The sequence below is a fragment of the Lynx canadensis genome, chromosome D1, assembly GCF_007474595.2.
Source record: "Lynx canadensis isolate LIC74 chromosome D1, mLynCan4.pri.v2, whole genome shotgun sequence".
Lineage (NCBI taxonomy): Eukaryota > Metazoa > Chordata > Mammalia > Carnivora > Felidae > Lynx > Lynx canadensis.
Genome location: NC_044312.2, coordinates 58,001,670 through 58,018,958, shown reverse-complemented (window position 1 = coordinate 58,018,958; position 17,289 = coordinate 58,001,670). Strand labels below are relative to the sequence as shown.

Genomic DNA, 17,289 nt, shown 5'->3' with positions numbered 1-17,289 from the left:
TTTCCTCCTGTCCTTTATAATTCTTCCCTCTTTCTTGCTCTAGTCATCCTTTCTTGTCCCTAAATAACTACTGATTTGCTTTCTGTTGCTATAGATTAGTATGTGTTTTCTAGAATTTTATATAAATGGAATCAGATACAATGTACTAGCTTCTCAACATATTTTGAGATTCATTTGGTTGTGTATCAGTATTGCCTTTTGAAAAATTTCTTAGTAGTATTTCTTTGTATGAATATACCACAATTTGGTTAGCTTTAGATGGCTGGCTGGATCAGAATATGTCATTTTGATATAGTCCTTTTGAGATGGGAACAGGGATGCTTTTATGTGGACGAAAAGCAAACCACTAGACTTAGCTTTTACAATTACTAAATAGTGTCCTCATCATTGATCTATATTCTATCCTAATACCAGTACCCTTATCCTATCCATGTCTCATGGACTGGTTATGGTCAAAGTAACACCCATAAAATAGATAACAGAAAAATTATTTAAGCCTGTGATTTAGGATTTGACAGACACATGGGATCCCTTTATATAGAGGGCAGAGGCACTCTTCATGTGGTAAGCAGGTAGAGAGAGCTACACAGCACTGAAATGGGCTTTGGTGTTAGAGAGTATCTTTCTGGAATAAAGGATGTACTCATAACTGCTACTGTAGGAATGGCTATTTTAAGGGAAGATCCCTTGTCTTATCCCTGAAGTAGGGAGACAGACACAGGAAAGACTGCTGGAGGCAGGGGGATGACAAATGCCACTAAGGCCGGGAAGGGAGTGGGGTAGAAAGCAGCAATGTTATTCCTAGACCTCGTCCTTTAAGAGAATGGAATGTGCTCTAGCCGCAATATCCATATGCATATCCATGGTTGGCTTTGCAAAGCAATTGGATGGGCTAGTTGCTTTTTATAAAATAATTTGGTTCCTAGGTTTGGAAAGGGAAAGACCTCACACAGCTGATGACTGATTTTAGGGATAAAGGTTAAAGGCCTCTGAGGAAAAAAGAAAAGTATCCTTTCCACTGAAGCTACCTTTTGATAGCAGTAAATATTCTAGTTCCTATCTTATAAAAAATTTGTTTTCATTGGATCCTGGAATTCCTAGGGATTGTGACAGAAGATCAACAAAGCTCTTTCCCTGTCTCTAGTTTCTGACTCTGTAGATTTGCCTAATCTAGATAATTTCTGGTTTCTTCCTCCAATAAAGGAAAGAGAGGGGCGCCTGGGTGGCTCAGTCAGTTAAGCATCTAACTTTGGCTGAGGTCATGATCTCACAGTTCATGGGTTCTAGCCCCATGTCGGGCTCCGTGCTGATAGTGCTGCTTGGGATTTTCTCTTTCTCTGCCCCTCCCCTGCTCATACTTTCTCTCTCTCAAAATTATATAAATTAAGAAAGAAAGAAAGAAAAGAAAAGAAATAAAGGAAAGAGAAATGACAAGCCAGTTAGCATGCTTCCAACTCTCTGACTCTATTTCTTCCCATCAAAAATTCACTCACCTCGTAGGAGAAGAGAAATCAAGTCCCCTTGATGAGGTGTGAGCAGGTTGTTCTGGGGTCCATCTTGCGACACAGCCAGGGAATGCAGCATACATACCAGAAGCAGGGAAGGAAAAGGGGCTGTGTATTGGGATCTGTAGAATCAATGAGAAAAATGGTACACTTGTCACCACAAATTCTTTTGGAACAAAGCAGTATAAATAAATTTGTAAAATTTACTGTATGTAGATAAATATAATTTACTGAGCATTTTCAGTGTTGAAGGCTGTACTAAGCAATTTACATGCATTTTCTCATTTAAGCTTCACAATAATCTTATAAGGTAGGTACTATTATTATCCCCATTTTACACACTATGCTATCAGATTGCTTTTTAGTTACTTTATCTGTTTTTATGTTCCTGCTCCCCCAGCTAGTTTGTGAACTCCTGGCTGGATATCATTGTATTTTACATGTGAGGCTGATCTGGCTGTCGTATTTCTTGTCTCATGACTATCAGGGTAGGTGTGAAGAAAAGACCTTCTTATACACAAACTGTGTAACTCTGTCACTTTCTCCTGCATTCATTCATATTCAATATTTACCGATGCACACTCTGCCAGACCCTGGGCCAGACATCCATGATAAAAGAGGTAAAAAAAAAAAAAAACAACCCTACAATCTTTGCTTTGATAGAGTTCCTCCATCTGGGACAGTCTGAAAATTCTTTCTTTTACAGTTAAACTCCCTAAAAGAGTTCTTTGTATTTGCTATTGTTGATTCCCCTCTTTCTGTTTTTTTTTTAAGATAGACTAATGATTTTAATGTAATAGAATTTTTGAAAACTTCAGCCAATATGGTTTCAAACTCCACGCTGCAAATAATTTTATTTAAAAATTGAGATACGGCCATTTGTGAGAACATGGAACAGAGAACAAACTGATGGTTGTTAGAGGGGAGGGAGAGGGCAAAATGGGTTAAGGGGAGTGGGAGATACAGGCTACCAGTCATAGAATGAATAAGTCACGGGAATAAAAGGCACAACATAGAGAATACAGTCAATGGTATTGTAACAATATTGTATGGTGACAGATGGTGGCAGCACTTGTGGTGAACATAGCATGATATATAAACTTGTCAAGTCATTATGTTGTATACCTGAAACTAATGTAACATTGTGTGTCAACTAAAAAAAATTTTTTAATTGAGATATAATTAATGTATTGTAAAATTCACCCTTTGAAAGTGTTCAGTTCAGTGGTTTTCAGTACATTCAAAGTTGTGAATCCATCATCACTATGTAATTCCACTATGTACACCACTGTGAAATTTTTATCACCCTAAAAAGGTCATGAGATCATCACGAGACACAAATACATAATGTGTTCTGCAAGCTGGAAAGTACCAAACACATGTAAAGGATCTTCTTATAGATTTTCTCAGTAGAACCCTTACTGGTTTAAGAATTTGAATTAGGATACGTACCCGTGACCCTGGGGTCTCCATTCCACGTCTTGATTGTCTTTCTTCTTTGAAGTGCATCAAACTTTCCAGAGGGGAGACAGCAACTTTTATCTGCCCCTGGCACTCTCCACTGAAGTCTGTGATGTTGTACCAGCCACAGACAAACTGGAAGCCAGAAAGAAGCGGGGAGAGGTCCACTGAGGCAAAGCCAATCACCCTCTCCTCATCTGTGGGGGAAGAGAGAAGAGCTGAGCAGTGTGACTGGGCATGTCTTGCCACTGACATTAGAGGTTGCACAGAGAATAGCTGATACAGAGGACTGGGCGGTGGTGGGGGGTAGTTTAGTGATTCCAAAATCAAAAGAGAAGACAGATAATAAGGATAAGAGAGACTGGGAACCACAGCCTGCTTTCACTATTATGATTTCCCTTTTTGTATGGCAGGGAAAAGCTAGTAGAGTTGAGTTCTGTCCTCTTGATATAGGCAATTGGAAAACAACCCTTAAACATAAGAAACACTTGTTCTTTTCCCTACGTTATCATGTCTCAGTAATTTTCCTCAGGACGTGGGTCTTGAAAAAAATCATCTGAAAGACCATCACCTTTGGAATTATGAGGGATTTACATATCTACATTTTCTCATTTATACTTGTCTGTATTTTCCAAATTCTCTATAACATACACATGTATTATATTTAATTAAAAACAAAAGTGACACAAATCACAAAAGAAAGCCAACCCCCTAGAAAATCAGTAGTCAGTACAAAATAAGAGCTTGGGCTCAAGCTTATAAGGGGGCTGCCCGTAATGAGTATGAAGACCCTTTCTTGGATAGACAAGCAACCATGCAATGACTCTTGTTTTCTGACTCGTTGCTTCTTGTTCCTCATTTCTGACATGAAAGTATCTGGGGACAAACAGGCCCCCATCACTCCATAAGTTCTTTTTTTGTATAGGCTCCACTCCTTATAATGAATATTAAAGGCTGATTCTACCAAACATAGGACACAATTTGCAGTTTTCAATTTGCTAAATAAATCAAGGAATGTAAATTTTTAAGAGGAGTGGTCATGAGTTTCCAAGTTTCTTGTGCACACTGCTGGTGACACTGAGCTCATCACACACTGTCTAATGTTTGTTTAGACAGCTTACTCTTCTTTGGACTGGGACCCACCTGAAACCTGAGACCAAATGTCACTTGCTTTATGTTCCCTACACTCTCCATTCCTGGTGTAAATCTTCCTACATCATGAGGAAGTTGCTAAACATCCACTGAGAACACAAATGACCTGGCCAACATAGAGTGGGACAGAGAGGAGGTGCATTACAATAGCTAATCTGAGTATGGCTTTGACTGAAAACACATTACTTTAATTCCCTAAACCTCAAGTCTCATATATACAATGAGAAGTAATGAACCAGATTTAAGACCCCTTCAACTTCCAAGTTGAAGTCTTAGGCTCTAGAAAGTTTGAAGTTGTGTTCCCCAGAGTAGGAGTCAAGTAATTCCTACCCAACGGGAATGAAGAATATTGGCTAGAACCATTAATTTGCACTCCAAAGATTTTTTTAAAGCTTTGCAATGAAAACTAATCTTGCTTTGTTTGGTTATCCAAGTATAACCTGTTCTTGATAGAATGTAACTTTAGGGTTCTGGCTAATGAAAGCACTACATCTAAACATACCTGAGAAGAAATCAGGCTAAGGTGATCACTGAGAAAAACAATAGCTTTGAAGAGCTCAGTTTAATTATCAGATTGAGTGGGACAACCCATCATTCTTTCTTTGTAGTTTTGTGTTCTAATGATCTCAAACTTCCTTCATACTCGTTCTTTACTCCAGACTTTTGTATTTGCTGTTCCCTCTGACTATACTATTTCATGCCCCTTCGTTTCTCAGCTGAAGTGTGCTCTAGGAAGCCTTCTCTGACATCCTGTCTGAGTTAGATATCCCCTACCGGAGAACCATATATTTGCCTAATCATACTATCCATGAGGACAGAGACCATGTATGCCTTATTTTATCTTTGAATCCCTAGCACTTAGCATAGTGCCTGGCACAGAGTAGGAACTCAAATGTTGACTGAACACAGCTTGGCCAGGTTTGAGTACCTTTTGCATAGCTGAGGCTATGTGGAAAGGATGGAGTTAAGGGAAGAGAGGCATCTACCTACATTGAGAGACAGAGCTAAATAAGTGTGCTTCGTTGGGTCTAGGCATTTTCCCCATCTCCATTTACAATAGGGTTTTACAGGATTCTCTGGAGGTCCCAAAAGACAGGGAAATGTATTTTGTTCTTCTCTATACTGAATAGCCCTAGCACAGTACCTGAAGCATAGTAGGTGTAATAAAAATAGCTCCATGTATTAAGCACCAATTATGTGCCAAATACTTTACTTTTTTAAATGTTAACTTATTTATTTTGAGAGAGGAGGATAGAGAGCAAGTGGGGGAGGGACAGAGAGGGAGAGAGAGAGAGAGAATCCCAAGCAGGCTCTGCACTCTCTGCACAGAGTCCCATGTGGGGTTTGAATCCACGAACCATGATCTGAGCCGAAACCAAGAGTCGGATGCTTAACTGACTGAGCCACCCACGTGCCCCATGTGCCAAATACTTTATAAATATTATCTCTATTCCTCATAAAAATCCTGTAGGGCAGGTACTATTATCCTTATTTTATTAATAAGGAAACAAAGGCTCAAAGACATAAAGTGTTTTACCTTAGGTCATGTAGCTCGTAAATAGCAGAGCCAAGATTTGAATCTAGGTCTGCATAAGACCAAAACTTACTCTTTTCTTCTCACTACAGTAAGTGCTGAATCGAGGCAAACCACAGTCTGCTTGACCATCTCTGGAGTACTTCAGAGAAAGAAAAGAATAGAAAGCCAGGGAGGAGGTGGAGCCTAGTTAAATATACCAGGAGTTCCTTGTGTTGGTTCAGAGAAAATGCATTTATAATCAGTTCCTGCTACATTTATGAGGTTAGGTAGGGGTGGGGGACATGATAAGTGAATCTAAGGCAGGAGCATGGGATAAATCATTGAAACCAGATTCACAGCATCATTTCCAAACCAAAGCACAGGAGGAGAGACAGGTAAGTCCATTTCTTTTACACATTGACTACTCTCAGGTCTTTATTAGGCTCTGGGGTTAGCTCTCAAACTTACCACTGGCAAATAGTGTAAAAAAATGTGTAAAAGGCCCTAGCAAGAATGTTAAAGAAGCTAGATTTATAGGAGGGATTTAGTTAAGACAAAATTTTCTAAGCATAGAAACTGTGACGTAACTGGATGTCCTCATCTGCTCACTTTTCCCATCCAATCTTACTAGCATGGTGAAGTACAAAAGGTGAAGGCTGTATAGCCAGTCAGAACTGGGTTCAAATCCTGGCTCCACCGATTAATAGGCATATGACCTTAGTCAAGCCCTAAACTTTCTTGGGCTTCAGCTGTTACATTTGTAACATTTAACTAATTATATTTTTACCTGCTTTTAGATATTTGGAAAGCTCTCAGCATACTACCATTCACTAATAAGAACAATAAAAACTGAGAAGGTTTTACTAAGTATCAGGAACTCATTTAATTCTTCCCCAGAGGTAGGTACTATTTTATAAATAAAGAAACTGAGCATAGAGAAATTAAGTCATTCACCCAAGGTCATACTACCTTGTAAGGGGTAGAACTGGTATTTGAATCCCAAGAGTGTGGCTTCAGAGTCTATGCTCTTAATGTTGTTGAATTATGCCTCTTAATAATGGTAGCTGACTAAAATGAGGTTCAAGGACCATGATGTTAGCACCTCCATCCTGGGGAGGTTCTTAGAACAAGATTCTAGTCTTGTGTACTGCTTAAAAATGCTAGGGTCTTGGTTAATAAGCCAGAGTCAACAGAAGGTGTAACATCATACAAAGGGGGAGAAATCACTTGTGTATGGCAGGCTATACACTGTGACTGTTGAGATACAACTGGAAAGATTAAATGTACTTGGACTTCTGCACTAAGCAGGCAGTCAAATAAAATGATATGGCTTCTAAAGGACTTAACTTCCATAGGAGAATAATGTGGCATTCTGTGAGATTCCCTCTAACATATACATGTATTCCCTATATCATAAGTGCCATGGGTTCAGTTGGTTAAAAAAAGAAAGGGATTTGGAATTGTCAACAGGATGTGAGCTAATTTTCACAACCAGATAGATATTCACAGAATAGAGTTCATACCTCCTTTATGCCAAACTTTGAAGACCAGAGTTTGTTGTGGGTCCAAAAGAAACTCTTTTGATAGCCTATTAAGAAAAACAACCACCATAAATTAACTGTGTAGGAATTAACTTCTGCAGTATGAAACTTAGATTTGAAGAATATCTTATAGTTTGCAAAGCACTTTCCTAACATTTTCATAGTCATCTTATAGGATATATTTTTATCTTCACAGTTAAAATGAGGGCTAGAAGCTCAGAGAGAAGTAACTTGCCAAGACTTAAAATCAAGCCTCCCAGATGCAGTACTTCCCTGCCTGATGATATCTGCCACATTCAGACTCAGTTTCTCAGGACAAGAGGGGGTGTGGAAAGGGAGTTCCTCAAGAGGTAATGGCCAGTTTATTGGAGCAGGTAGGGATTCTTTTTATGCGATGTGGAAAGGGGAATGGTGCGAAGGGAGGAAGAGGGGAAAAGAACATCTACTGAGTGCCTACCCTGGGCCACGCATGGTGCCTAGTGTCTCATATACATGTAATCTGCACAAAAACCTAGACATGGCATTATTATCCCTGCTTTACAGATGATACAGATGGGCTAAGAGAGGTCAAGTGTTTTGTTCATGGTCACATGTGAGTTGGTGAGTGGCAGGGCTGGGACTTAAAGCCTAGTTTGCTTGACTCCAAAGCCAAATTGTCCAGAGGCAAAGCACCAAAATAGGAAAGTGCCCAATTTTCATACAAGGTAAAGAAGTTGATGTGGAATTCAGTGAGTATCTCTAATACATTTTATGTGAAGTGACTTACATAGTTTTAAATTACAAATATTTGGAAAATTCAAAAACAGGTACCATTGTTCCAGGAGATCCAGGGAAAACCAAGAGACTTACTATCCTTCCCTAGACACCGTTGGGGAACTGAAGAGAGCCCAGTTTAACACCAATGAGAGACGTTGTGATAAAGTGAAATACTGTGTCAAAAATCTGAAGTCTAGCTCATGGTCAAAATACACATCTCTGAATTCTAGCTCTACTATTATCACTTGAGTGGCCCTGGAAACGCAGACTTTTTGAGCCCTGGTTTTCTTACCTGTTAAATTGGATAATTATTTTCTACCTATGAGGTTCCTAGCAGCATCAAGTGAAACAATTTTGTGAGAAAGCAATTGTAAACAGCATCATTACTCATTTTTCTTCTCATCTTTCCTCTGCTTCCAACAGACTATGTAACCTCCCTGGTCCACAGTCTTAACTTTAAAGTGAGGTGATGGGGGCGCCTGGGTGACTCAGTCGGTTAAGTGACCGCCTCTTGATTTCGGCTCAGGTCATGATTTCATACTTTTTGGGTTCCAGCCCTGTGTTGAGCTCTTTGCTGAGAGTGCAGAGCCTGCTTGGGATTCTCTCTCTCCCTCTCTCTCTGCCACTCCCTAACTCATGCTCTTTCTCTGTCTCACACACACACAAAATAAATAAACTTAAAAAAAAGATTAACAAAAAATAAAGTGAGGGGATGAAATTAGGAAACTGTCAATGTCACTTCATCAAGTCCATAAAGTTAATTTCTGAATGAATAAATCACCTTCACTTAGAAGCTTAGCCCTCTGGCTTCCTGCCTTTTAAGGCAGATTCGATATTTTGGATGAAGTACCTGACCATTAAGGCCAGAATTTCTGTAATTTCCGGTAGCTCACCATAGATAGTACTGAGTTGTCACTGTAGTTTTAGCACCTGACTCAGGCCAGCCTCTTAAATTTCAAAACACTGAACATGTGAGCAAGTGCTGAGGCTCAGCTAGGTATGTAAATACTGTGAGAAAATAGCAGATCAGACACCATGTGGTGTAGCTACTGTTGTACTGTTGGTGAATAAGAAAGAAACTTTATAAAGACAATAGTTAACAGTAGTTATACTAGAACTCACACTTAAAAAAATTTTTTTTTTAATGTTTATTTCTGAGAGAGAGAGAGCGAGAGAGCATGAGCGGGGGAGAAGCAGAGAGAGGAAGACACAGAATCCGAAGCAGGCTCCAGGCTCCGAGCTGTCAGGACAGAGCCCGATGCGGGGCTCAAACTCATGAACTGTGAGATCATGACCTGAGCCAAAGTCAGATGCTTAACTGACTGAGCCACCCAGGCACCCTGAGAACTCACACTTTTAATGATGATGACACAGGTGACAGAAGAAAAGGGAGGATGTGCCTTGCACTGCAGCATCAGGCCTGTATGTCAGCCCCTTACCTCTGAGCCACACTCCAACATGACTGACAGGACTCCACTTCTAATTCTTTTGAGTCTTCCAAAGGAGATCTAACATTTGTTGAGTGCCTGCTATGTACCATGAGGTAATTTTCCTAAATGTCATCTAATTTGGACCTCACAATAACTCTGTAAAAATTAACCCCACTTTACAGATGAGGAATCTGAGGCTCAGAGATATAATGTAATTTGTCCACACAGCTAATAAATGACAGAGATGGGGCTGGATGCCATGTCTCTCTTGGTGCAAAGCCCAGGCTCTTTCTACTGCACCAGAAATCTTTTTCAAGAATATATAATCTGTAGTCTTTACTGAGGTTAGTTTGCTCTGCCTTCTTCACCTCTATAAATTGTGTATATTCTTCAATACTCAGTTGAATTATCTTATTTAAGAAGCCTTCCTTGAACTTCTGTGTTGGCCTAAATAATCTTTCTGAGATGCACAAGAATTCTTTTTTACTACCTTTACAGCACGTGTCACATTCTATTGTCTATTTTCCCAGGTAGACCACGAATACCTCAATAGCAGGGACTGTCTTAACCATCTTTCATTCCCAGTCCCTAGAACAAAGCGGGGCATATAAGAGGTCTTCACTGAATAGTTTTTTAGTGGTACTGAGCTCAAAAGAGCTCAAAAAGAGTAAAAAAAAACCCACTGCAGTAAAATCTTTAAACCATTACTAGCTGTGAATTCATAAGCACCAGAATTAAATAACTGCTTGATAAGAAAATCATTTTCCCAGTCCGCTCAATATTGTTGTGTCTCTTGAAACAAAAAGCCAATTCTAAAAGACTGATGAAATATCATAAAATACAAACCTTGACTGCTGTTGAAAATTCCAGATGGGGGAATCTGTGTTTTCAACCACGTGGGTGAAGACAGGAGATGGCTCATCAGCTGTTGCAAAGGATACACAGCAACTGGGTATCAATACTTTCCGCTCTGTCAAGGGGATCCCTGAAATGGAACACAGTAGAATGACTGACTTTAGGGTGCCGGAAAGAATGTGCTGGAAGCCTCCCATTACACAGGTATAAGCAGGACCTATCTTTGGGTCTTTGCTTGAGCTATTCCCTATATCTGAAGTGTTTCCAGTATCCTTTCTGCTACTTAAACTGTCTTTTCAAGGCTCAGTTCATAAATATTCCCCAGTGAAGAATGACTTCTCCCATCAACTTCATACTTTGTGGGATGATGGAAAATACTGGATTGAGAGAAAAAAGTAGAACTGCAAAAAGCCCGAGACTTAAAAGTCAGATGATCAATTATCAGCTCTGCCATATACATTCTGTGTGACTTTGAGCAAGGCTGATCTAGGCTATAGCTTCCTCAAATGGGGCATATGATACTTATACCTCCTAAGTTGTTACAAGGATTAAAAATAATATTAGGTAACTTATACACTACTTACTATGTGCCTGGTACCTTCTAATTACTATACATGTATTAGCTCATTTAGACTTTATAACCTCACACATAGGTTTTATTATTATTCCCATTATATAGATAAAAAAAACTGGGGTACATAGAAAGTAAACATTTTAAATGGTCACGTGTTTATTAAATAATAGAACTGAGAGTCAAATTCAAGTATTCTGGCTCTAGAGTCCAAGCTCTCAGCCATTTTCTTCATTGCCTCTACTAGAGTTAAGAAATGTAAAATATTGAGTACTGTGCTGGTGTTAATTCTTACAAGATCAGGTCTCCAGTGTGGGACACTCAGTCATTTATTCTCTCTTAAGACAAAGTAAAATGGTTTTCTTTTCCTCCTTCCTAGGAGAATAACAGCATATAAGGGTAAATTTGAATGAGGGGACTGTAAGGAGGCAAGGTGAAGGCTTTAAGGCCCTTCATTTACATTCAAAATCCAAACACAGAAATGACAATGTGTATTTTTCACATTTTGCCAGGCTGTGTTCCAGCCCTTATGAGGACCTACAGCAGAAGTTTTTCTTCAGTCATCTCAGTTTACCCAAAAGATGATTCTCTGTTTTATAGAAGCTGACAAATGTTGGTAGGGGAATGTGAAGTCCACACAAGGAGGATGAATGTCCTGAATTACATTCATTACAAAGTCAACCTTACAGTTGTGATACGTAGAGAGCAGACTTTTCATATAAGATCTCAATAGGCTGCCTAAACCTACTTACCTAAACTGCTATTCAAAGAAATACAGTTGTTTGTGGAGGACACAATTTAAGTTAGAAATTGTAACATTAAAATTTTTAATTTATTTATGAGGAAAAAAAACAACAGAAATGAAGATAGTTGGTGATACTAGATAGTCTATAAATGAACTAACAAGATAACCACTAGCCACAAGTGGCTATTTAACTTTAAATTAAATTCATGAAAATATAGATGAAAAATTCAGTTTCTCAGTTGCACTGGCCACATTTCAAGTGCTCAATTGCCACATGTGGCTACTGGCCACCATACTGGACAATAAAGATACAGAACATCTCCATCACAGTACAGAGTTCTTTTGGACAGTGCTGAGTAATTGAGACTCTGTATAATATAGAGTCTATGTATTCCACAAGATCACTTTCAGCTCTGAATCTCTGCTATGAATCTTAGGATTACAGATGAAGGAAAGAAAAAAGAAGAAGAAGTGTGTCTTAAACATAACTTAAGCAACCCAGAGGAACAAAAAACTCACATTATCACTACTACCACAGGGCCTCCCAGCATCCAAGATATAAAATGGCTTCAGTGCGTTCTGTTTCCTACAACTGAACACTCCCTGACACAGCTGCTCTCTCTTTCTCCCACTTTCCTTAGAAAGTCTCAAGCTTTTCAATTGATTTCTTCCAATAAAATGTCATAAATCCTCACAGTGAGGGAGAGATAATCTGCCTCTATGTTGGCAGTTCCCACAAAATCCTGTGATAATCTGTGTCTGGGTTTTCCTCACTAAACTCAGAGTTCCCTGAATGCATGGAGAGGACCCAAGGCCTTTATTAAAGGTTTGCAGTCTCGCCTCTACCTCTGTCTACAGACACTTGCCAGGGTTGGAGAGAGAAGCTGCCTTATCTGCTTGCAGCATGCACACACCATCAGAGGACAACAACATCTGCTCCGGAAAGCTCTGAGAGATCAGCACAGAGGGCCAGTTATGGTTCTGAGAGGCAGGACCCTAGGTTCCTGTGTACTCTGCCACTAATTTACCATGACATGAGTACTTCATTCTGGCTCTCTGGGTATCAGTTTCCTCACCTGGAACATGTACTCCCAAAACACTTCTTGCAATAAACTTATGATTCCAAATGTCTACTAGTACTGCTCAGAACGCTCTCATACCACCCACCCCACCCCATCCCTTTTAAATGTCTGTTAGTTTTGAAGATGGTTTATCTGCTAAAGGCCTCGAAATAAAACTACTGCTTTGATTTTGGAAGAAAACTGTTTCTTACTCAATCTTGAATAGAAATACTCCTTTCAGCCAAACAGCAGGTGACAAATTACTTGAGAAAGCAGGTCTATCAGGTTTCCCTGGCTCTCTCCTTATGGGTAGAAATTCAGGTGGGCCTGTTTACATATCTGGAAAAGGTCAAGTTCTGAAACACTTTTTTGGAGGCAGCCTAGAAGAAAGCCACTATACCTCCCACAGGTTGGGACACACATCAAGAGCAGTTAAGGGGACTTGAGATGAACCAGTTTTACCGTTTTCCCTAGATTTCCTGTGTTTTATGTAAATATATGCATCAAGAAAGATATAATCGTTTCACAGAGATTAAAATAACAACCCCTTATATTCGGGTAACACCTTATAGCTTACAAATCTTTCTTATATACGAAACTTATGCTCATAACATACCTGAAAATCCCACAAGATAGGTGCCTCTATCCCTATTTCACAAATAAGGCAACCAGGGAACAGAGAGGTAAAGTGGCTTGCTCATCACGAACCTGGTTAACTAGGATTTGGAAGACCCAGCCAGGTTTCAGGGCTCCTACTCCAGGGTTTTGTCATTGCAATAGTTCTAATTAGCTCTATTTGGTTAAGAGCTCTCTCTGGCCTGGAATGAATGCATGGAAACCTTCCCCTCAAGCGATGCCCAAATTTGTATATTAACAAAAACTAAGTGCAGTTTCATTAAGTCATTGTTAACGGACACTTCCTCTCTGTCACATGTGCCCACATGGGTCAGGTTTGATTCCTGATCTGGAGGAAACAGACACAAAATAAGAGAAAGACTATACCAAAAGCGCAGGTAGCTGTGGGAACCCAGAGGGGCTCCTAACCCTGCCTGGGTAGGTTAAAAAGAGCCTCTAAAGGCTGATGATACTGTAGATAATTTTTGTTTCTACTGAGTATAGCTTAGATTACCCCAAATAATTTTACCTCTCTGTTCCTCAGTGCCTTATTTATAAAACAGGGCCACCAATAACCTGTTTGTCTAGTAAAAGAATACAAATCTGAAGAGTACTGAAGCTGATTCATAAAGAAAGGATCTCAGAGCTTTCTTTAACAAAAGTATTCAAGAAGCTCTTTTAGAGGTGCCTGGGTGGCTCAGTCAGTTGAGTGTCTGACTCTTGATTTTGGCTCGGGTCATGATCCCAGGGTTGTGGGAGTGAGCCCTGCATTGGGCTCCATGCTGAACGTGGGCCTGCTTAGGCTTCTTTCTCCTTCCTCACCTCTGCCCCTCTCCCCTGCTTATGTGCACTCTCTTTCTCTCTCAAATTAAAAAAAAAAAAAAGGTCTTTTATTTTCAGAACCAGGACCACAGTGGAGACCACAGAAAGTTCAAAGCTGCTTTATGTTTAAGCTGTTTTTGAACCTTCTGCATGCAGCCTTGCATGCAAAATGATTTTCACAAAAGCTTGGCAAATTATAGCTGAATCAGAGAGTATGGCATGAGTTGCCCTCAGCACTATGTTTTTAGATGATAAGAGCTAAAGGGAATCTTAGACATGAACATGTATGGCCATCACATTTCATGGCTGAGGAGAAGAGAAATGCATTTGCTCAAAGTCACAAAGCAAGTTAATGACTTAGCTAGGGCAAGAACCCAGTCCTCTGACTCCCATTACAGAACCCTATTACATCATCATCTGGAAGGCACATTTCAGAGAGGTGGTGGGCAGGTCTGTATTTCTCAGGACCAAACACAGTGCCTGACTGACACACAAACTTTGTGGGAGGAAAGACTATATGGGTCTGTCACTGAGGGTAGAATCAAGAGACAACAGAGACCTCTGAAAATCAGATATCCACCCTGATGAGTGCTCTGCCCTGGATGAACAGAGAGAGGCCAAATAACAAGTGATTTATAGATTTGTAATTCATGCCAAAAATGTTGGAGGTGTTATGTATCATATTCACAAACAAGAGGACATTAGTACATTTGCTTAGCTACATTATGAAGATCAGGGTGCTGGGATACAGAAATAAACACACAGTCCCTGTCCCAAAGAACAGACAGCTAGTGGGGAGACACATTTATAGACATCTTCAGCGCAGACTGATATATAATATGAAGAAAGACAACTGTGTGGGAGTGGGGGTGGTGGTATGGGGGAGTTTGGGAAATCTAGAGGGAGGTTTTGTGCTAAGAGAGGTGGTCAGTAGGCTTCAAAGTGTTGGTGTCATTTAGTCTATCTTGAAGGATGAGGCCTAAGTTTGTTGAAAAGGAGAGAAAAAAAGGCATTCCAGGAAGAGAAAAGAGCATGGTCAAAGGCTTGGTAGTAGGAGTGAGAATGGTGCATTGGCAAAAAACAAACTGTTGACTGTAAGAAATGGTGCAAGATGAGGCTGGAAAGACTGATTAGGCCACGTGGGCAGCACTTTGTGTTCTATGTCACTGAGAGTGCAAGTGATACGAAGCCAACAAAGTATTTTAAGTTGAGAGAGGTCATATTTGTTGACAAGACATATAACCTCAACAGCAGAATGAAAAAGATACTGAAAGAAAACACTGGAAGCAGCAACCATTAAAAGGGCTATCCCATTAGTCCATGTTTCTGAAGCCTGAACAAGCAATGTGGCACTGAGAATGGAGAAGAGGTGACAGAAATTTTCTGTGTAAGAGGCCACGATCCTATACCCTGTATTGGACACAGTGGAATAAATATATTAATCCTGTGACTTATCCTCTGTTAAATTCCCCATAAGCAACTTTGCTGCAGGGGAGGCAAAGTAGGAAATCAGAGAAGGTGTTAAGAAGAGGGCATTTGACCAAGGCCTCAGATTCATCTACCTCCCCACTTAACAAACATTTACTGCTGCTTATGCGTCAGATGCAGTTTTAGGTGTTGGGGATTTAGCATAAATAAAACAAAACAAAGAAAAATCCCTGTTTCTGTAGGACTTATATTCTTCTAGAAAAGACAGAAAGTAAACAAAACACACTGTTAAAGGCTGTAGACAAAAATAAAGCAGGGAAGGGGCGCCTGGGTGGCTCAGTCGGTTGGGCGTCCGACTTCGGCTCAGGTCATGATCTCGCAGTTCGTGGGTTCAAGCCCCGTGTCGGGCTCTGTGCTGACGGCTCAGAGCCTGGAGCCTGCTTCGGATTCTGTGTCTCCCTCTCTCTCTCTGACCCTCCCCCGTTCATGCTCTGTCTCTCTCTGTCTCAAAAATAAATAAACGTTAAAAAAAAATAAAGCAGGGAAGAGGGATAGAAAATGTTGGGGAGGGGCTACAATTTTAGATAGGTGGTCAGGGAAGGCCTTCTGAGACAAAGTTATTTCAATAAAGACAAACCAGGAGTTAAGAATATATCAAGCAGAGGAACATCAGATCCAAAGGCCTCCAGGCAGGAGTCTGTCTATATTCCAGAAAAAGCAAAGGTGGGGGGGTGGGCAGCATGGCTGGAACAGGGTGAATGTGGAGAAGAGCAGGATACCAGCTGGAACTTGGTAGCTGGGGAAGGGGAGAAAGGAATTCAGGCTGAGAAAGGTGTGTGAACAAAGGCCCAGGGAATAGCTTGCTGTTTGTTGTGATGCAACACAAAGGAAGCCAAACACTACTGGAAGAAAATCACCATTGTGTCATCCATAGTCACTCTAAAATCATGTCAGTTAGTCTTAGTGGAGCCCTTGCTGCTGCTCAGCAATTTTCTTATCTATTTCTTCATGATTCCCATAACTCCCCTGCAATGACTAGCCAAAAGAGGATCCAGTCAGAGGATAAAGTGCTGATATTATCCCCCATGCCCTCTCTAAGCAAGCCCAGAATATACACTTTCCTACTTTAATACCTTTGTTTAAGTTGAAATATCTACCTGGAGTTTTATCTCCACCTTTCTGAAATCCTATTCATTCTAAAAACTTCTCTTGATTTCTCAGACATATCTCATCTCTCTGTTTTTAAACTCTCTAATTTTTAAAAAAATCTTTACTTATTTATTTTTGAGAGAGAGCGAGAGAGAGAATGAGCATGCGCGTACACATGAACAGGGGAGGGGTAGAGAGAGAGGGACACAGAATCCGAAGCAGGCTCCAGGCTCCAAGCTGTCAACACAAAGCCCAACCTGAGGCTTAACCCACAAACTGTGAGATCATAACCTGAACCAAATTCAGACATTCAACTGACTGAGCCACCCAGATGCCCCTCTAAACTTTCTAAATTCTATATATTATAGAGCTCTTTTGGCATTCAAAACATTTTGCTTTATATATCATTAATTGTGTAGTTGCCAGTCTTCTTAACTGGGATATCGGCTCTCAGAGGACAGAAACTATGTGTCATCTGCTCTGCCCTCTCTGTACCTGGCACTGGCCCAGCAGACATTTACTACTTGCTGAATTGAACTGCCATTCTTGCAATGTAAGCATAGCACTGGGCATGCAATACATACCCACCCTGGACTAGAGTGACTGGTAAACATAGTGTAGGCAGGATTAACTGGCAAACACAGCCATATCTCAGGCAGAATGGTATACAGGAAAGAGCATG

General features: G+C 40.3%; 1 protein-coding gene across 1 annotated transcript in view; it reads right to left on the bottom strand.

The window, feature by feature from the left end:
• C2CD3 (C2 domain containing 3 centriole elongation regulator) overlaps positions 1–17,289 on the bottom strand; it is a 147,454-nt gene that overhangs the window by 40,738 nt on the left and 89,427 nt on the right. The window contains 4 exon segments of the mRNA XM_030331170.1: positions 1,494–1,627; positions 2,958–3,163; positions 7,158–7,222; positions 10,208–10,346. Coding sequence (XP_030187030.1) covers positions 1,494–1,627; positions 2,958–3,163; positions 7,158–7,222; positions 10,208–10,346 — 544 coding nt within the window.